Raw genomic sequence first — 17129 nt, forward strand, 5'->3', positions numbered from 1 at the left:
GAAGTAGTGCTTTGTTCCAAATGAGAGAGAGCAGGCAAGCGTTTTACGGAAGTAGAAGAGCGAGGAGGAGAGTGGGGTTTATGTGTGACTGAACCAGAATCTAGGGGCTTTTGGGGTCCTTTCTACTTCAGGAATCGTTCAGGGCATCGGCAGAGACACATTATCTATTATATTGACCAGATTACTCAAGTGGCCGCTCGAAAAATGAAAAGGAATGCCCTCAAAAATGAAAGGCAGGGGAGGCAAGCTCAGGTGGGACCATTCTAGCCAATGAGAGGGCAGATACGCGTGTGAACAACAGGCACAACTCAATATATAAAGTTTTCTCTCAAAGTTGCCGGGATGTAACGTGTCCTACTTATATCAGTACGCTCGTTAACAACCGAAGCATTAAGAAACGTATATTCGAACAAATAAGCTATTACATTTTTGGTTGACCAAATTCGATACTTATTGACCGCCACCCCAAAGAAACCTAGCTTGGTGAGCAAAACAAATAAAACGCCACCTGCTGGAGAATACATATTTCGGCCCCAGTTATCCCTCGCTTCGAGGAATAAATGGGCCGAAAATCTGTATTTTCCAGCAGGTGGCGGTTTTTCGTTTTTGTGTGAGTATGGGCCTCCTTTATTACCAGAAGAAGTAGATTATTGATGTCGTCTCTGCGCAGCCGCCCATTACATCCATGTTGTCTCCGAAGAGGGAATCGGCGTCAGCAATACTGTGAAGGAACGATTTAGATGTGTTTTTGTTTATTAGCATACATTTATATATATATATATATTTTTCCCCACGAGGAATATGGAACTTCAAATGGCGTTCGTTAGGTAGAATGACGTGTTTGCAGTCAGCAACCGTGCTATTTATTTTTCTTAATGTTATGTAAGAACAGAGTCGGTACGCGGCGCCTCTTGTACGGAATTGAGGCGTAATAATGAATAACACGCAAGATATGTCTCCCGATTTTGTCTTGATGCGCTTGGTTTCTGCGGCTGAATATGACCGATTGGACGATGAGAATTTGACGTTGGGCGGTGGAGTGGTTTCCGGATTCGGGAAAGCTGTCTTGGGTAATCATGGCAACAATATCAACACTGGGTTTGAATTTGATCCGAACAACCCCACAGTAGGCCCGGCGATTCCGAGCAATCCCTCCCCGCACTATAGTTCACAGGTCGAGTGCCGGACGGGAGCCCTTGACAGCGGCTTGATGCTGACTCGACCCTCAGCTTCTGATGCGCCTCAACCACCAGACTTCGCCGTGGCTCACCATTTCGATTTCCCTCATGGCTCGGGCAGAGGGTCGCGGGCTCAGCTCATGGTGTTTCAGAACCTCCTTAGGACAAGCGACGGTGTTTTTGAATGCGGCCTTCAGCAACCTCCTGGCTTCCAGGTAAGTGAGGTTGATAAACAGGAAGCCAGTTCTGTCTGTGTCATGATGACCAGTGACAACAACATGGATGTGCAACACCAGAGGCTTCAGTGGCACCCCATTATGAAGCTGTCCAAGGTGATCACAGATGCTGGTGACCTGGCTGGAGAGGGAGATGGGCTCTGCCACCGGCACCGCCTGGTCACTGATGCCATGGACTGGCCTCCGCTCTTGGACAAGTCTCTCTGCTTCGACATCCTGGACCCCAGGAAGACCTGTTCAACAGGGGACACCAACTACCACCACCAGCTGGACGATACGGTGCTCAACCTGGCCCGGAGGCTGGGGGAGCTGGGCCAGGCCTCAGAGATGCTGCTGAAGGAGAGGGGAGAGATGACTCGCTGTTCCTGTCAGAGCATCCTGGCTTCGGCAACTGGGGGCATGGGCCCCGGAGAGGACCCTAGTGAAACCAGTGACGCCCTCCTGGTGTTGGAGGGCCTGGACTCGGAGGAAGTGGGGGAGTTGGGGATGGGCGGGGAGGAGTTTAAATGTGGTGTCCCCGGGCAGGAGGGCGAGACGGACACTGGGCAGGACGGGCGGGGGGCTTTCTCCAGTGGTTCCCTCACGGGACTAATGAGGCAGGTACACAGGCTGGCCGGGGAGGTCCGTGCCTGTGGCCCCCAGGTGTGTCCCTCCCCGCTGGATTCCCTGGGCTCTGCTGCAGCCTTAACATCTTCCTCCCTGTCTCTGGCCTCTAACACCACAGGCCAGCAGGTGGCCTCCGCCACCCTATCTGGCACCTTACCCTCACAGGAACCTCCCAGCCAAACCTCCCAGTCCCTGCCCCAAAGCAGGGCCACAACGCCGAAGTTAGGGGTGATGTTGAGAGCCGCCTCACCCTTAGTAGTAGAGGGGGCAGCAGGGGGCGAGAAGACCACCAGAGGGAAGTCCAGGAAAGGCTCTCTGAAGATCCGTCTGAGCAAACTATTCCGGACCAAGAGCAGCAGCGGCGGCTCCAGTCGCCACCTGGACAAGAGGCCCTCGCTGGCTTCCTCCACCTCCTCCGGGGGCAGCCAGATGGATGTGTGGGGCTCCGGATCCACCAGCACAGACCAGGACACAGAGAGGTGAGGTTAAGGAGAGGGAAGGGGACAGCCCTGGGTCTCTGACTGGGTCTTTAAATAGTGTTGGTCTAGCAGGGGGGACTGGGAGAGGACAGGGTGGTGAAGCTGAGGGTACGCTGACAGCTTTGCGGTCTCGGCTAGTGTTGGTCTAGTACAGTTATAACCTATTAGTGGCTTTACAGGGGATTATTGTAGCGCTGGAGGCACTAAAACAATGTGGGCGTACTAGAGTTATTATTATGGAAGTTAAGCTGTTAGTAGCCAAAATGAAGGATGGTTATAGTGCCACAGGCACTAAAGGTAGACTAGTGGTTAATGGAACCGCAGTCAATTTTCCCAGTGAGAGACAAACATTTAGATATGAGAGCTTTTAGCTCACCTCGTCAACAAAATCACATGTTACTCTTATTCAGCTGTTTTATGATTAGCGCTGAAAACAGTACGAGAAAGGTGATTTAACTTAACATGTTCTTGAAGAAACATGCTGGCCTGTTGAGTAGAAGACCAAATGCTACAGTACAGTAACGTCTGAGAGGGCGATGACGCCACGTACGTTTGACTTTGATTACGAACTTAATATCCCTTCTTAGGCATGATGGGTTCTGAACCCCCAATTCAGTGAAGATTCAAAATGTCAACCGACGTTGCCGTAGTTGTGCGTTTGTTCACACCTGCTTTTATTGTAGCCTTGACAGAATGCTCCGCAGTTACTGAGATATTCTGGCATCCAGAATGCAGTGCATGTTGCATTTCCCCTCCTGGTATTATTTGGCATACCTCGGCACCATCCTGGTTCGACACTGTGTGTGCTGAAGCCAACTTTTCTACCGTTGTCAAGCCGAGGCCGTACAGCCTGGTATCATGACAATGAACAAACACCGAGACAAAGTTGTCCTAAAAGCACAAGCAGACAGGAGCAGCAGGCAAAGGCTACCTCGCCACTTTGTCGTTTACGAAACCTAGGGGGGGTACAGTGAATACAGTGTGTTGTACCTATTTGAAAGCAAAGCAAGCAGCTGGCCCTGGCGAGGACATGAACGTAGTGTAGCAGTATAGCCCTTTTCATTTTGTAGATGCCCTCAGTGCATAGTTTTAATGTTGTCAAAAGTCGGGGGAAACAGTCGGAGCTAGTTTTAATGAGTTCAGCCCGTGGATGTTGGACCAACCTGCCAGTACAGTGTGTGCGTTCATTCAACATGTCCTTTGAGAAATGTTAATGTCAGGGATTTTCAGGGTGTAAAGGGATAGGCTACATTAAAAAGGCTAAAACCCCGAAATACTAGTGTCACCAAACCTAGTTCTTCTGAAATGCATACACTAGCACTTCCCTCTTAACAGCCCTGCTAATAGTAATGTCTCATTTCTGTCATGATTTTATCTTAATATTATTTTTATTTTTTTAACTGTCGGGACAGCTGGCATCTTATTTGACCCTTCAAACGCTCACTGGCTCACTGGCAGACTTGCTGTCGTCAAATCTAGGTCAGGTTCATGATCTAACCCAGCCAGTCATCATGTCTGTCTGTCTGAGCACGGCTCCCCTTAGCTCCTATATGTTTCCTTTTGATTCTGAATGCACAAACCTGAGATGTGTCGTTACTGAACATGATGGGAGATCAGTGTTCCTCTCCAGGCAGTTTCTTTTTTCCCCCTGCTCTCGGCGAACATGGCTCCTCTTCTAAGCGAGGGGAAAGGGTGTGGGGAGGGAGGTAGGCTTGTGCGAAGGAATTTGTCGGTGGCGTGGGGGGCTGAATATCAGCTGCTGTTTACCCTGCTGTGCATCAGGCTTAGCTCAAGCGGCATGCTGGGTGTTCCCCACTAGCACTGTCACTCACTAGCACTGTCACTCACTCTCTCTCACTCTCTCTCTCTCTCTCTCTCTCTCTCTCTCTCTCACTCACTCACTCACTCTCTCACTCACTCACTCACTCACTCACTCACTCACTCACTCACTCACTCACCACTCACTCACTCACTCACTCACTCACTCACTCTCACTCACTCACACACACACACACAGCTTGGCACACACACACACACACACACACACACACACACACACACACACACACACACACACACACACACACACACACACACACACACACACACCACACACACACACACACACACACACACACACACACACACACACAGACAGGTTGGCCCCTGCTGCACAGAGCAAAGGAATCTGGCAGCCAACAAGGCACAGCTATCACCCTGGCAGGCCTTCCAGAAGCTTCCCAAAAAATCCCCAACTGTGGAGTGGTGCTTTGTTTTAGAGGGAAGAGTTAAGCTAAGGAGGGCTATCCAAACAAGAAGTTACATCACAGAAATGCTCCAGTCAACGAAGGCTCGTGTAATCAGAGGAGCTCTTTGTGCTGCTTCATATCAGTTTAATACCGTAAATCTTAAGCATGTCTTTTTTTACATCCTCAAGACCCTCAATGATAATTTTGCGTCGCTGGCTGCTGACTTCACAGGCTCAATGTAGGTGACTCTGCTTAAAAAAATGAAACGAGCTGATTCGAGGGCACTCTGTTAGATCATAGCTGGTCAGGTCCTCTAGCCAGAGGTAAGCGTCTGACCCACTACATCCCAGAGGGGTGCGTGGCAGAGATGGATCTCAGTCCTTGGTGTCGAGGCACAGTGTACCCTTGAGAAATAGGCCACTGGCTTCTCCTGCACCAGCTACAGTAGCTCATACAGTTGAAAGGTCGAAAAGTCATGAGGCTGAGAGAGATGGTTAAAAAATGAACGGTGTGGGATTGAAGTGTTGCTGATGATGCTGGTTCTTAGGACGAGGTTAAGGGCTTCTCTTATGTTTGACCCTCTCTCTGTCTCTCCACAGCAAACTCCAGCACTCCAGGCCCCAATGTGCCTTCTCTCCGGTGGCCTTCGGTCCTGCCTTCACCGGTAATTGCGTGTACTTGAGTGTTTTGTGCGCTTCTGTTTCCGAATGTGGCTTTCGCTTCATGTCGATGTATATGGGTCGGTAATGGGTGCTTGTTGCCCGGGAGAGTGTGCGACTCACATACGCATGTACACTTATGTGCCATATAGGATCTCTCACCCCCCCTCTCTGTTTCTCATTGTCTGTCCCTGGATCTCTCCCTCCAGGTGAGACTGTGTCCCTTGTAGACGTGGATATTTCTCGTAGAGGGGTGAACTCTCTGCAACCCCCGACACCTCCACCTCCGCCCAGGCGAAGCCTCAGTCTGCTGGGTACTTTCCTCTCTCTCTTGCTTACATTTCCTTGGTATTTCTTCTGTCATGTCACCCTCTTCTCCGTATGTCACCCTGCTGCTGGGCTGCCCCTTTTCACATTCTTATTTTTTCTGGGCCTTTTCTCCTTTTCCACAAAAACATTGATGCAAATGCAAAAGCACATTGAGGATTTGTGTAAGGGCCAGATGTTTAAAATAAAATAAAAAAATAAAAAATATATATCTTGGAGGGTTAGAAAAGGTGGTCAGGAGTTAAGCATGGTTAGTTTCTCCAATCTCAACAGCAGTAGTTGCTGCCTCAATGTTTTATAGTTGGCATGTGTGTAACGGTTCACTGTGTAAACCAATTTCAGAAACTCAATAGTTATATATGTGTTAGGACGGACACTAGCACATTTATGGTTCGGTGCCACTTGGGTCTTAGTACAACAATGACTCATTGGTTTTCTGTGACTTCAAATGCATTAGGCCTTGTGACTTACGGTACAGGATCAGAATTGCAGAACTGAATTTGATTTGGTTGACGAAGCTCTCTCTCTGTCTATCACTGTGTGTGTGTGTGTGTGTGTGTGTGTGTGTGTGTGTGTGTGTGTGTGTTACTCCTAGCTTTCCTGTCTGCATTGCAACTGAGTCATCACTCTGTTCCTCTTTCTGTTGGCTGTGTTGGCCTCAGACGAGGTGTGGGTTTCTTTCTTAAGACCATGTTCTAGTAGGTTGGCACTAATTAGCGTTAGTAATGTGGTCGACGCCAAGGCTGAGACCGTCATCAGCCTGAAGATACACACAAGTCGCGATGCAGTCAGGATCAGACAACGGTACGGAGAGCACTTGCGTTGCTGTGGCGCAGGTCGTTTTTTTTAATGTATGACTAAAGATCCCACATTTTCCTATTAGCCTACTTCATATCTATGCCTCTAGCTACTAAAGCCCTTCTGGTTCCTCTGACCTGGGCGTCCGGCCACACTTCCTCGACACACGACAATCATTAGTGTCTTAGCATCCAGGTTGCGATAGAGGTTTTGTCCATTTTAATGTAGGATGACGATACTGGAGCTCTAGCAGCATTTTGGAGGACAAATGAGACTAAGGGAATGGGGATCCAGGTGGGTGTTTGCTCGATGCCTTGCTATGCCAACGTCTGTCCAGCTCGGTGATCCGTCACTGCTTTCTTCATACGCTCTGCCTGGTGTCATTGTCGCTCTGTGGCTTGACTGTCACATCACTGTGTGTCGGGATCCCACTTCTGACACCAACAGTACCCAGTTTGGACGTGAGACACTCAATGAATATCCATTCTTGTGGTTTCTTTTGAGGCAAAATGAGAGCTATGTAATGTTACCACCAAGAGTCCTTTCTCTTATGTTGTGACATTCAGCCATCACTAGGATCAACTTAAAAGGAAGCCAGAGGAAGCCCACATTTTGCCATTAGATCTTTGTAAAGTTCAGGGTGGTGGTGGGCCGCAGCCCGGGCCTTTCCTAGAGGGTGGCGTGGGGGCCTCCATGCAGTCGCTGCCCCTGCGGCCGCTTCATCCCTCCCATGCCTTCATCCAGCATAGCCTCAGCCTCAATGGTAAGAGCAAAGCCTGGGCAAGACAGGTCAAGGGGGCTTACCAGTGGGGCACGGGGAGAGACTCATAAAGACATAGGCTGGAGAATTGAGAAATCAGAGGGGATACACGGTCCATTTTACTGTGACAAATCTATCTGATTTCAGTTGGTAGGCTGTTAAATCAACTCGATAGATGATGGCCAGTTTTCTCAAGTCATGAAGGGGTTAAGAATAAGTTGCATTGATTCACCAGCAGTTCATTTGAACTCTTATTGTTTGAGACCCAACAAACACAGTAGGAGAGGAGAGCCAATACGACTCTAAATGGGAACAATTTATCATAGGTAATTTACTATGACACAAAGGTTGACATTTGAATGTCCCCCTCTTCTGTTTTTAACGTTGCTATTAAAGTATGTGGTAATTGCATTGGTGCAAAGCCAGTATAGTTTCTGGACACTTTTTAATGAGTTTGGTTAACAGATATTCTGACACAGTAGGGTTAATGTTTGGGCTATTATTGCTTTCGCTAACCAGGTTCCTTCCTCCTCCTCCTGTAAGTATTTGCAAATGCACATACAGACTACTAGCATTGGTATTTTGTCATCTACTGAGCTACGTTATATCATCAGAAATTATAGTGTGTAGTTAGAGCTGACACGTCTCCGGTTTCTTCGCAATTCCGTGTTCTGACACAGAATCATATGTCCTTCCACATTGATATCCGAACACTGTGAAAGCCCGAATAAGCCCCTGCAGGTTTACCAGACCATTTCTCTTGCTTTAATAGGGCCGGCTCAGAGAAAGGCCTTGGCAAATTGGCGTGATCAGAGGCAGCAGAGAAGGAAAAGTAACACGGGGGGTCCCTAATGAAGAACAAGATTTAGAAAGGGCCAGATAACGAGACTCGTTACCATTTTCAGGAAAAGGACAGCGTTGATCACCATCTCTGGAAAATGGCGACATTATAGTTTAATCGTAGGTGTCACGTATGATTGTGCCCAGTTAAGCCTGGTCAGTTTGCATGATGTTAAAACGTGTCTGGTTGAATGATTTGGTGATTATGTTCAGACAGACTGGTGAGATTGTCAGAGACCGAGGCAGATGAAGTGACTGTATCCGTTTGATGGCCGTCTGTGCCCGAAATAGACATGAACTTATAGGCTACTCCTGTACATGCATGATATACAGACATGTATTCATTATATTATCACAGACGTGTCATTCCACACAATATTTTAACCTTTTGTTTGTTAGGTCACATAGTCAGGACAAATGACACACAAGTGCTTTCCCCGAGGTACACACTTGCTCATGCTTCTTTTAAGCAGGGTGAATTTATGGCTAACTTGGCAACAATTTCTGGAAATACCATGTGTTTCTGATGCCCATTTTACAGAATGTTCTCGTAGCCACAATTGCGAGTGAATGATGGACCCTGGATCTGAGTGTGTGTGGCCCTGTGTTTCAGATACGTTCCTGCGGGGCCTCCCCCGGCCCATTCCGCTGCCTGGCGACGGCCAGAACCCGTCTCGGGTGGACCAGCGCCCCATGCTGTGCCCACTGAGCCGCCCCGATGCCAGCAGCTTTGCCACCAGCCTCCGGGAACTGGAAAAAGTAGGACATGTCACGTGTACATGGGCACATTGACATTTTTATTTTATTTATTTATTTATTTATTTTACCTTTATTTAACTAGGTAGGCAAGTTGAGAACAAGTTCTCATTTACAATTGCGACCTGGCCAAGATAAAGCAAAGCAGTTTGACAGATACAACGACACAGAGTTACACATGGAGTAAAACAAACATACAGTCAATAATACAGTATAAACAAGTCTATATACGATGTGAGCAAATGAGGTGAGAAGGGAGGTAAAGGCAAAAAAAAAGGCCATGGTGGCAAAGTAAATACAATATAGCAAGTAAAACACTGGAATGGTAGTTTTGCAATGTAAGAATGTGCAAAGTAGAAATAAAAATAATGGGGTGCAAAGGAGCAAAATAAATAAATTAAATACAGTTGGGAAAGAGGTAGTTGTTTGGGCTAAATTATAGGTGGGCTATGTACAGGTGCAGTAATCTGTGAGCTGCTCTGACAGTTGGTGCTTAAAGCTAGTGAGGGAGATAAGTGTTTCCAGTTTCAGAGATTTTTGTAGTTCGTTCCAGTCATTGGCAGCAGAGAACTGGAAGGAGAGGCGGCCAAAGAAAGAATTGGTTTTGGGGGTGACTAGAGAGATATACCTGCTGGAGCGTGTGCTACAGGTGGGGGATGCTATGGTGACCAGCGAGCTGAGATAAGGGGGGACTTTACCTAGCAGGGTCTTGTAGATGACATGGAGCCAGTGGGTTTGGCGACGACTAGGAAGCCAATTCTAGATTTAACTTTGGATTGGAGATGTTTGATATGGGTCTGGAAGGAGAGTTTACAGTCTAACCAGACACCTAAGTATTTGTACTTGTCCACGTATTCTAAGTCAGAGCCGTCCAGAGTAGTGATGTTGGACAGGCGGGTAGGTGCAGGTAGCGATCGGTTGAAGAGCATGCATTTAGTTTTACTTGTATTTAAGAGCAATTGGAGGCCACGGAAGGAGAGTTGTATGGCATTGAAGCTTGCCTGGAGGGTTGTTAACACAGTGTCCAAAGAAGGGCCGGAAGTATACAGAATGGTGTTGTCTGCGTAGAGGTGGATCAGAGACTCACCAGCAGCAAGAGCGACCTCATTGATGTATACAGAGAAGAGAGTCGGTCCAAGAATTGAACTCTGTGGCACCCCCATGAGACTGCCAGAGGTCCGGACAGCAGACCCTCCGATTTGACACACTGAACTCTATGAGAGAAGTAGTTGGTGAACCAGGCGAGGCAATCATTTGAGAAACCACATTCTTACAGACACGGTGCTAGATTCAGACATAGTCAATGTTCCCTTAAGCTGCGTGCGTGCACGGGTACGCAGCTCCCCCGGGACTGCTGCACATAAGAAATATCAGCCAGCGCAGAGAAGCACAAGATTGAACTTGAATTGCCAATATTAAGCCACTTTCCATTCAACATACCGAAACAACAAAACAAACTATGCAAGAGATTTTCTTGTAGGCAGAACGCACCAGAGTAGGATTCTATTGCGTTAACAGGCACGACTCAGCCTGTCATCTGCAGACCAGTGCGGCAAAACCAATCAGAGCTGCAGTGTCCTAATGTGCAAATAGACCATTGCCATATATGGATCTGTGTCATTCACTTTGAACGGGACTGTGTTTACAGCATGAGTGGTCGCGAGTAGATGCGCTTGTTTTGATCAAAGCAAGAGCTGCATGTAGCCACATTTGTTCATGTTATTTGATAGTGAGTTATTAGCCCAGTTATAGCACATTTTTAGTCAACAATGGGGGAGTGGTTGCTTCCGACAAGAGTGCAAAACGGGGATTTCTAGTCATCTTTGAAAAGCGAGTCAGGTAAAGAAAATGTTTCTTTCTTAAAGCGACAGTGTTGTATTTTGAGACGGGCTTGAATAAGCCAAGTAGGCCTGATTCTGATTATCTAATAATGGTATGGGAGTAATAATGAACTTTATTTTGTAAAGTGGTTTCTTGCATCAAACAACCCATTTTCAGTGGATAAATGCCAAGCCCTGCATTTTTTACTCCAAAAGTCTCACGAAATGAAGGCCTACATTTAACACCACACATTGGCTGCTGCTGTTTCCATGTTAAAATCTAAAGGGCAAATTTTCTCCATTGTTTTTATGGAAGTCCACTCTGATAGGCCTACCTTATGATCAAATAGCCACAGTAGGCTTCTTGGACACTGTTAGAATTCTATCTTAAAATGGTTACAGCCTCCGTGTTCCCAATAAACGCTGGCCAAAAGATGCACAGAATTTTCACAATATTCAAGTTTGCGCTCAGCAGACTTAAAAATGTGTACGTTGCCTAAAAAAACAAGAGGGAACATTGGACACGGTGCTAGATTCAGACACGGTGCTAGATTCAGACACGGTGATAGATTCAGACACGGTGCTAGGATATCAAATGTATTTATAAAGCCCTTTTTACATCAGCAGAAACCCAGCCTAAAACTCTAAACAGCAAGCAATGCAGGTGTAGAAGCTAGGAAAAACTCCCTAGAAAGGCAGGAACCTAGGAAGAAACCTGGAGAGGAACCAGGCTCTGAGGGGTGGCCAGTCCTCTTCTGGCTGTGCCGGGTGAAGATTATAAGAATACATGACCATTTAAGGCCAGTTCGTTCTTCAAGATGTTCAAACTTTCATAGATGACCAGCAGGGTCAAATAATAATCACAGTGGTTGTAGAGGGTGTAACAGGTCAGCACCTCAGGAGTAAATGTCAATCGGCTTTTCATAGCTGAGTATTCAGAGGTCGAGACAGCAGGTGTGGTAGAGAGAGTGGAGGGGGGGAGATGAAAACAGTAGGTCTGGGACAAGGTAGCACGTCCGGTGAAAGGTCAGGGTTCTATGGCCGCAGGCAGAACAGTTGGAACTGAATCAGCAGCACGACCAGGTGGACTGGGGACAGCCCGGAGTCATCAGACCAGGTACTCCTGAGGCAAGGTCCTCTGAGAGAATTAGAGAGAGATGGGAGAATTAGAGGGAGAGAAAGAGATGGGAGAATTAGAGGGAGCATACTTAGTGACACAGGACACCAGATAAGACAGGAGAAATACATCAGAAGGACAGACTGACCTTAGCCCCCCGGCACATAGACTATTGCAGCATAGATACTGGAGGCTGAGACGGGGGGTTGGGGACACTGTGGCCCGTCCGACGATACCCCCGGACAGGGTCAACCAGGCAGGATATAACCCCACCCACTTTGCCTAAGCACAGCCCCCACACCACTAGAGGGATATCAACAGACTACCAACTTCCCTGAGACAAGGCTGAGTATAGACACGGAGACACAGTGCTAGGCTCTGACACAGAGGGTGTGTTCGTAAATTCACCCTGAAGTGCCAGAGTGCGCTCTGGGCGTTTGTAAATTCAGAGCGTTGTCATATTGTCCGTTTTAAATTCTGAATGTTCAGAGCACACACTGGACTCCCTGGCCGAAGAGTAGGGTTGATCCGAGAGTTCTCACCTCACAACGGCAAGTAGCCTGCGAGCTACTTCCAGACACGCATATGAGAACACCTCATTCTGACCAGTTTACTCGCCCTAGCAGAGCTGGTTAGGCTGTTTTCATGTTATCCGGTGTGTTGGTGACTGATGCTGGCAACAATTTAATTATGTTTTTTTGCCAACGTTTACTGGTACCAGCCATATTTAACGGGTGTTGGGCGTTTGTAAATTCATCAGTTATTCTGCACTCTGGTGCTCTCAGACGAGAGTGCTCTGAAATCGGAGTAGATGGCCAGATTGAATTTACGAACGTGCCCAGAGCTAGGTTCAGTTAGACAAGACTTGGATGATGACAAACGCATCCCAGAACACAGGCAAATACTTCAAACACTACTTGTCTTTACATGTGCGTTGTGTGTATATTTGATGTGAATTTGTCTGCATCTGTGTGATCATAGTGTGGCTGGTACTGGGGTCCTATGAACTGGGAGGATGCGGAGATGAAGCTGAAGGCCAAGCCAGACGGAGCGTTCCTGGTGAGGGACAGCTCTGACCCCCGGTACATCCTCAGCCTCAGCTTCCGCTCCCAGGGGGTCACCCACCACACACGCATGGAGCACTACAGAGGTGAGTTACACACACACACACACACACACACACACACACGCAGGCATGCACATTCACACACGCTACATGTACTCTACGTTAGGGGTGTTCCAATCTGGCTGGACTCGTAATCGTATCCGGAAATTGACAGTTGATAGTCGAATCGGATGATACTCGTGATCCGAAAACGTGGAAGTGTTTAATATGCCTAAATAGATCTCGGCAAAGTGCCCATCTCCCTGCACGTTTTATAGACTAAAACTAGCTGCAGACGAGGAGCAGCGCACGGAGGGGTGTCTGTCTGTTTCTGTATGCAGCGAGTTTGCTGTCACTCAGTCAGAATGCGCATCAGTGTTACATGTTTTTTAGACACTATGCACATTTATAGGAGGCAGTAGCAATCTAAATGATCAGACTGAAACATGCGGGGAGAAGTGACCGGGTGAAGTAAAGCGGGTGGACGGAGAAATACAGCTTCACTCTATCCAATCAGAGAAGCAGGATCAACATACTTCCCGCCCTTCTCTTTACAGACAGGCAAACTAATCAGTTGAGTTACTTAGACCACGTAGCATCTTGCACTTTATTTATAGATCCACGATGGCACCCCAAAAAGTATTATTTTTTTCTTCCATTTACTGATCATTTTTTAAAAATGCAATCCTTTCAGAACAGTTGCCCATATCTGTTACGATCCTGTTTTGTCAGACTACTCTGCACGATCCTTCTCATGCAGCACTTTTTACTAAAGAGGTCAGCCATATACACACACGTTGGATGGTTTCATGTTGTCTTGCCATTGGATGGTTTCGTGTTGTGTCTTGCCATTGGATGGTTTCGTGTTGTGTCTTGCCATTGGATGGTTTCGTGTTGTGTCTTGCCATTGGATGGTTTCACGGTGTCTTGCCATTGGATGGTTTCACGGTGCGTCTTGCCATTGGATGGTTTCACGGCGCGTCTTGCCATTGGAACGGTTTCACGGCGCGTCTTGCCATTGGAACGGTTTCACGGCGCGTCTTGCCATTGGAACGGTTTCACGGCGCGTCTTGCCATTGGAACGGTTTCGCGGCGCGTCTTGCCATTGGAACGGTTTCGCGGCGCGTCTTGCCATTGGAACGGTTTCGCGGCACGTCTTGCCATTGGAACGGTTTCGCGGCGCGTCTTGCCATTGGAACGGTTTCGCGGCGCGTCTTGCCATTGGAACGGTTTCGCGGCGCGTCTTGCCATTGGAACGGTTTCGCGGCGCGTCTTGCCATTGGAACGGTTTCACGGCGCGTCTTGCCATTGGAACGGTTTCACGGCGCGTCTTGCCATTGGAACGGTTTCACGGCGCGTCTTGCCATTGGAACGGTTTCACGGCGCGTCTTGCCATTGGAACGGTTTCACGGCGCGTCTTGCCATTGGAACGGTTTCACGGCGCGTCTTGCCATTGGAACGGTTTCACGGCGCGTCTTGCCATTGGAACGGTTTCACGGCGCGTCTTGCCATTGGAACGGTTTCACGGCGCGTCTTGCCATTGGAACGGTTTCACGGCGCGTCTTGCCATTGGAACGGTTTCACGGCGCGTCTTGCCATTGGAACGGTTTCACGTGCTAACTACTGTCTTTAGGGTGTCTTATTGATTGGTCTTTTTCTCTCATTGTTCACAGGAACCTTCAGCCTCTGGTGTCACCCAAAGTTTGAGGACCGCTGTCATTCTGTGGTGGAGTTTATCGAACGAGCCATCATGCACTCCAAGAACGGAAAATTCCTCTACTTCCTGCGCTCACGGGTCCCAGGTAAGAACCTACCAATCAGAGTGGGATACATCTAAATGACAGCTCTGTCACTGTGTATGGATCTGAATCATAGGTTACATACAGCACCATTTTAAAGTTGCTATTACTAACATCTATTTAGCCCTGGGTTGTCAATTAATTAAGGCATAGGTTTGTTTTGACTTTACTATATTTTTGCAATTAGTGTTTTATTTGTATATTGTGGAGGATGTAGTTCACTATCTAGGGTAGAATTTAGTATGCTTATGATGTGTGTTCCTGCCAAAGATGTACATTACTATGTGTATGACTATGGTTCCTCCTCCAGGCCTCCCCCCGACCCCGGTCCAGCTACTCTACCCAGTGTCCCGCTTCAGCAGTGTCAAGTCCCTGCAGCACCTCTGTCGCTTCTGCATTCGCCAGCTGGTCCGCATAGACCACATCCAGGAGCTCCCCCTGCCCACGTACGTAGAAACACAACACCTAGATCTGCCCACGTTATAGAAACAACATATAGACCACATTCAAGAGCTCCGTCTGCCTATGTACATGCCCTGCCCTGCATAGACCAGTGACCCATAATATAGTGCCCTCTAGTGTACAAAGTAAGTGAAACATCCGAAGGCAGACAAGATATTGGGATTTGTGTGCAATGGTGGGATTGTTTAAGATATTGACATAATGGAAGATTTTGATAGTGTGTATTGGGATGGTTATATTTTCTACCCATTAATACACACAGGCAGATAGTTTTGTATTGGAAGGGCTTGTATAAAATGTACCCCGTCTCTTTCCGTAGGCCCCTCATAGTCTACCTGCGAAGGTTCTACTACTACGATCCTGAGGAGGAGATGTACATGTCAGTCAAGGAGATGGGGCGGGACATGACCACCCAACTTGCGGCTGGCCAGCCGGAGTCTCAAACGTAGCATTTGGAGGATCATTGGATCAAGTGAGTGATGGACGCTTGGGCCACCAATTGAGCAGTGTTGTGAAATAAGTTTATACTGAAATACTGTATTCGGTACATTATACAATTGACTTGTCCATATATTTTCAATGAAAACATTGTAGTGTGTATTGTTTAGTGTGGCCACTGGTCAGTGCATATAATGTCCTTATCCTTTGTTGCAGGTTTGTTTTTATACACGGGAACAGTTTACCTGAAGACTGATGGTGACTGTGCTTGGGGACAGAGTCTCGCTCAAACCCTCTTGTGCCAGACTGTGCACTAATCAGCGCTCTTGGTTGACTCGGTATCTGGACGTCTGGGGCAGGGTTTTGGATGATCCACCCTCCTCCCTTTTTGATTGGCTCACAGAAACTGGAGGAGGGGCAGGGGATGAGGAAACTGCAACCACCTGGCCAGTGAGGAAGATTTCTGACCGCGGGGCTGAACTGGAAGACCTGACTGACTACTTGCCATTGTGCTTACTACAGTAAGCCCCCCCCAGCTAAGACTGGACATCACTGCAATGTCGAAACGAGCGCACCCTTGCGCTGGAGGCTAAGACGATAGGTTGAGAGTCGAAGTATATGGAACCAAATCAGTTTTGGAAAACGATGCACTCGTCCTTTTTTTTGTACCCCTGCTCTGAAAAGGTCTGGGAAAAGGGACCGCTTGTTGTTTGGACCAGAGTATAACAAGCTGTCTATTGTATGTCAGCCAGGGCGGAGAAACTGTACCCACCTTTCTGATGTGATGCATTCTCAACTACAGAGAAATATAATTTTTTTCCCCTTAAAATATTTGTTTGCCAATGGTTGGATCGGCACCTTTTTTTGAATTGACTGCCTGAGCTGTGTGTGTCTGCGTGCCTGTATGTGTGTGTAAATATTGTGTGTTGGCGTTAACTCTGGTTATCCACCAACAGCTATTTGGTGGCGTAACATCACCGGAGGATATCGTGGTTGGCTCTCAACTCTGGAATCCAACTGGAGTTCTCTTGCTATACTGTCATTGAGAAAATGTGTTACCAGAACAAATAATAATAAAACTGTTGATGGAATTTAAAACATGACAAAAGTGCCTTACTTTACTTCTATGGCCGAGAATTCAATCCAAAGCGACCAACAGAAAAGGCACATTGTTGGCTGTTCAGTGCGTTGCTCTGTAACATACTTTGGATTGAGTATTGACCTGTCTGTCTGCTTGTGATTGTCTCTCCAACCAAACACACCCTACCACAGAACTACGTTTTTCTTCTTCACCACAGTCATGTTGGTAAGTAGACACTAGTTGGCGCCAGAACCCTGAGGAGGACCAAATGATACCATCCTGCAGTCGACACTCCCAGCTCCTCCCACACACCCCACAGTAGCTAACCATGTTAGGTTGGTTGCAGCATCTCATTTACATCTCGTCGGAATCTCCGCCGTGTCTAGGCCTACAAGGGCCTTCGGTAAGACTGGTTGGAA

The 17129-nt window shown here is 47.6% G+C and overlaps 1 protein-coding gene across 2 annotated transcripts; it reads left to right on the forward strand.

Moving 5' to 3' along the window:
- Window positions 1–559: 559 nt before the first annotated feature.
- Window positions 560–16727, forward strand: LOC112225952 (suppressor of cytokine signaling 7). Of its 2 annotated transcripts, XM_042307211.1 has the most exons (9): window positions 560–2499; window positions 5348–5412; window positions 5617–5721; window positions 8746–8891; window positions 12807–12975; window positions 14604–14732; window positions 15040–15175; window positions 15511–15663; window positions 15846–16727. In XM_042307211.1, the coding sequence occupies exons 1-8, from the start codon at window positions 935–937 to the stop codon at window positions 15638–15640; spliced, it is 2445 nt and encodes an 814-aa protein (XP_042163145.1). In that variant the 5' UTR covers window positions 560–934; the 3' UTR covers window positions 15641–15663; window positions 15846–16727. The 2 variants fall into 2 exon arrangements, with proteins under 2 accessions (XP_042163145.1, XP_042163146.1); XM_042307212.1 differs by lacking the exon at window positions 5617–5721 and having other exon boundaries at window positions 562–2499.
- Window positions 16728–17129: the final 402 nt, after the last annotated feature.

The sequence above is a fragment of the Oncorhynchus tshawytscha genome, linkage group LG27 (assembly GCF_018296145.1).
Source record: "Oncorhynchus tshawytscha isolate Ot180627B linkage group LG27, Otsh_v2.0, whole genome shotgun sequence".
NCBI lineage: Eukaryota > Metazoa > Chordata > Actinopteri > Salmoniformes > Salmonidae > Oncorhynchus > Oncorhynchus tshawytscha.

Bases quoted from the DNA above. Each gene is read 5' to 3' on its own strand.
- LOC112225952 (XM_042307211.1), top strand. From the start codon at position 935: ATGAATAACACGCAAGATATGTCTCCCGATTTTGTCTTGATGCGCTTG. The intron at 2,500-5,347 runs GTGAGGTTAAGG...GTCTCTCCACAG, and splicing joins ACAGACCAGGACACAGAGAG to CAAACTCCAGCACTCCAGGC. The intron at 5,413-5,616 runs GTAATTGCGTGT...CTCTCCCTCCAG, and splicing joins CTTCGGTCCTGCCTTCACCG to GTGAGACTGTGTCCCTTGTA.